Here is a 2,400-nt window from a genome sequence, read left to right as displayed (position 1 = left end):
TATACCTGCAGAATTTTTTCTTCTTCAGCCGTCCAAATTAACATGTTTCGCCTTGCTAATGGAATTTTTCTCATTCTGCAAGAAAGACTACACATTTAAGTCTGCTACATAACTAAGAGGGAGCAAAAGTTTGCCAAAAAAATAGTTAACAGTGCACACAGGTAATGCTCTTGAGAAGGTAACTTTAAATGAATAATGAAGCAAGCATTTAGTCACACACAGAGAAATGAATGACTCACTCTTGCTTTTGCGAACTCTGTGATCGTCTTCGGAATCTGGAGCTGGTAACTTCCTCATTTATGTCACTGCCCTTTTCCTCTTTGAAGTTATTCCCCTGTAATAATGGTTTCTTGTAAACATACTGAGGATATGCTGTCTTTTGGATCTTCCTTTTGCTACAGCAGCTTCTCCCTGAGATGGCATCAGAATCTGAATTATTAGTTTCATTCACAGAACTACCTATTGCAGATTCCTCGTTTTCTTTAAGGGGCATCTTTTCTTTGCCAGTCTTCCTGCCCTTATCTCCAGATTTTACAGAACTTTCCTGCGTCCCTTGGGCAAATGCTATATCCTTCGAATGTCCTTCAATATGCTTTCCCAAATGCAAAGCATCCAAATGTCCTCCTTCCTCTCTGCCATTAATAATTCTTTCATGTACATCCTCCTTATTTAGTCTTGAGTCACCTGTTTTAAAGCTTTCTTTCAGTTCCAAAGATTTTGTCTCATCTGTTTCGACTTTTCCAGGTCTACCAAATTTGTCCTGGTCCAAAGAACCCTCAACCAGATTAATATCTACTGGCATAACTTCTTCACCACAGGATCTGAAATCACCATCAGAATAAGCTTGATCTTCAAGTGCTATATCACATTGAACACTAGCGTCTTTTTGCAATTTTATTGGCAGGCCAACCTTTGGCTGCAAGAGCTGAGCACCAACTTCATCTGTTCCCTGCCTACCATCACTGCCTAATGGGATCCCACCTCCATCATCAGGTTCTTTCCTCTTATCAGCCGATTTGGTCTTCACCAATCTGTCATTCATAACCACATCTTTATCCGACAAGTCTAACAAAGCATTCTTCGCTGAGAAGATCCTTTCCTTCAACTCTGGATTCATATTGACATTCCGACTGTACCAGCAATAAGGGCAGTAGAACTTACCCAAATCATCAAACTTAGGTTCGGACTTGATACACTTGGGGTGGAGCCCCACAGGGCAACCACTTCCACTACATACTAACACTCCCCCACGTTTATTGCAGCATAAGCAGATACTCTTGTCCAGAAAATCAATATCCTCATGATCGAGAATATCAAGGGGATTTTTATTGTAATGTTGATCAATGCATTCAACTGTTGGAACATCTTTCACGTTATCATCATCACCACCCCCATGTGATGTCTCAAATTCGGTTGCACAGTTTTTGTCCTGTTCATGATTGAGAACATCAAGGTGATTTTCATTGTAATGCTGATTAATGCAATCGACCATTGGAGCATCTTTTGCATCATCACCCCCACCCCCATGTGATATCTCCAACTCGGCTGCAACGTATTCATCCTGTTCAAAATGCTTAACAATTAAATACATTACCATCATAACTAGGGATTCATGAGTAATGGGACAACTTTTACTTCATAAACCCTTCCCTTCCCTTTCCTCTCTTCTCAAAAACAAGTATAACAACAATAAGAAAATTGGCGTATGCCATTTAACAAGACAACAAAATTTTGCGAATTGCAAAACAGACAAACTATCAGCAATCGTTAGAACAAATGAGCATATAATACAGAGAAATCGGGTTCGGAAATTAAAAGTTGAAGTTGAAGGGAGAGGTAACCTGCTTGGTGATCGGAGAAGGAGGATCTGCAGAGCACGAAAGCCTTCTACGTCCGCCACGTGTCTTGATTCTCATTATTCACTATTTGAAAATTTCGTCAGTTTGGAACGAAACGATGGAATGCGAAGCTTCTTCGTCTTGCTCGTTCACTGCAACTGCAAAACCCACTGGCCAGAAAGTGAGACTGTAATCTAAAATCGAAAAGACTATTTTGCCCCTAGGTGTATAGGCAAGAACACATAGACCACCAGAAGAGTCCTCTCCTTCGTCGTTTTGTTCCTCCACCCGCGATGTTCACTCATCTTCTGTCATCGTCGTTCGTTGCTCGTCTTCCGCCGCTGTTTACAATTTTTATTTTTTGTTTCTGTTTTGTTTTTGGCATCCATCTTCATGAACTGATATTAAATAATCTGCTACAATTTCAACTGATCCACGACCCCCATTCGACCCAGACCTCCAAATTAAACCACCGGCATTGTTTTCTTCTCTCAAATTAATTTAGATTGTTACATATGGAAAATTTTCAGAAATAAAACAAAATCTTTATTTTCCAAAGAAA

At 40.0% G+C, this 2,400-nt stretch overlaps 1 protein-coding gene across 1 annotated transcript in view; it reads right to left on the bottom strand.

Moving 5' to 3' along the window:
- The window catches only part of LOC107605217, a 7,020-nt gene extending 4,679 nt beyond the window's left edge, over positions 1 to 2,341 (bottom strand). The window contains exons 1-3 of the mRNA XM_016307006.2: positions 1,842 to 2,341; positions 240 to 1,561; positions 6 to 75 (exon numbers count right to left, since the gene is read on the bottom strand). Of these exons, the coding sequence (XP_016162492.1) occupies positions 6 to 75; positions 240 to 1,561; positions 1,842 to 1,916 (1,467 nt within the window). The 5' untranslated portion in view covers positions 1,917 to 2,341. The remainder of the gene's footprint in view (positions 1 to 5; positions 76 to 239; positions 1,562 to 1,841) is intronic.

This window comes from Arachis ipaensis, chromosome B06 (genome assembly GCF_000816755.2).
Source record: "Arachis ipaensis cultivar K30076 chromosome B06, Araip1.1, whole genome shotgun sequence".
Taxonomy (NCBI): domain Eukaryota; kingdom Viridiplantae; phylum Streptophyta; class Magnoliopsida; order Fabales; family Fabaceae; genus Arachis; species Arachis ipaensis.
This window is presented reverse-complemented; position numbering and strand designations above follow the sequence as displayed.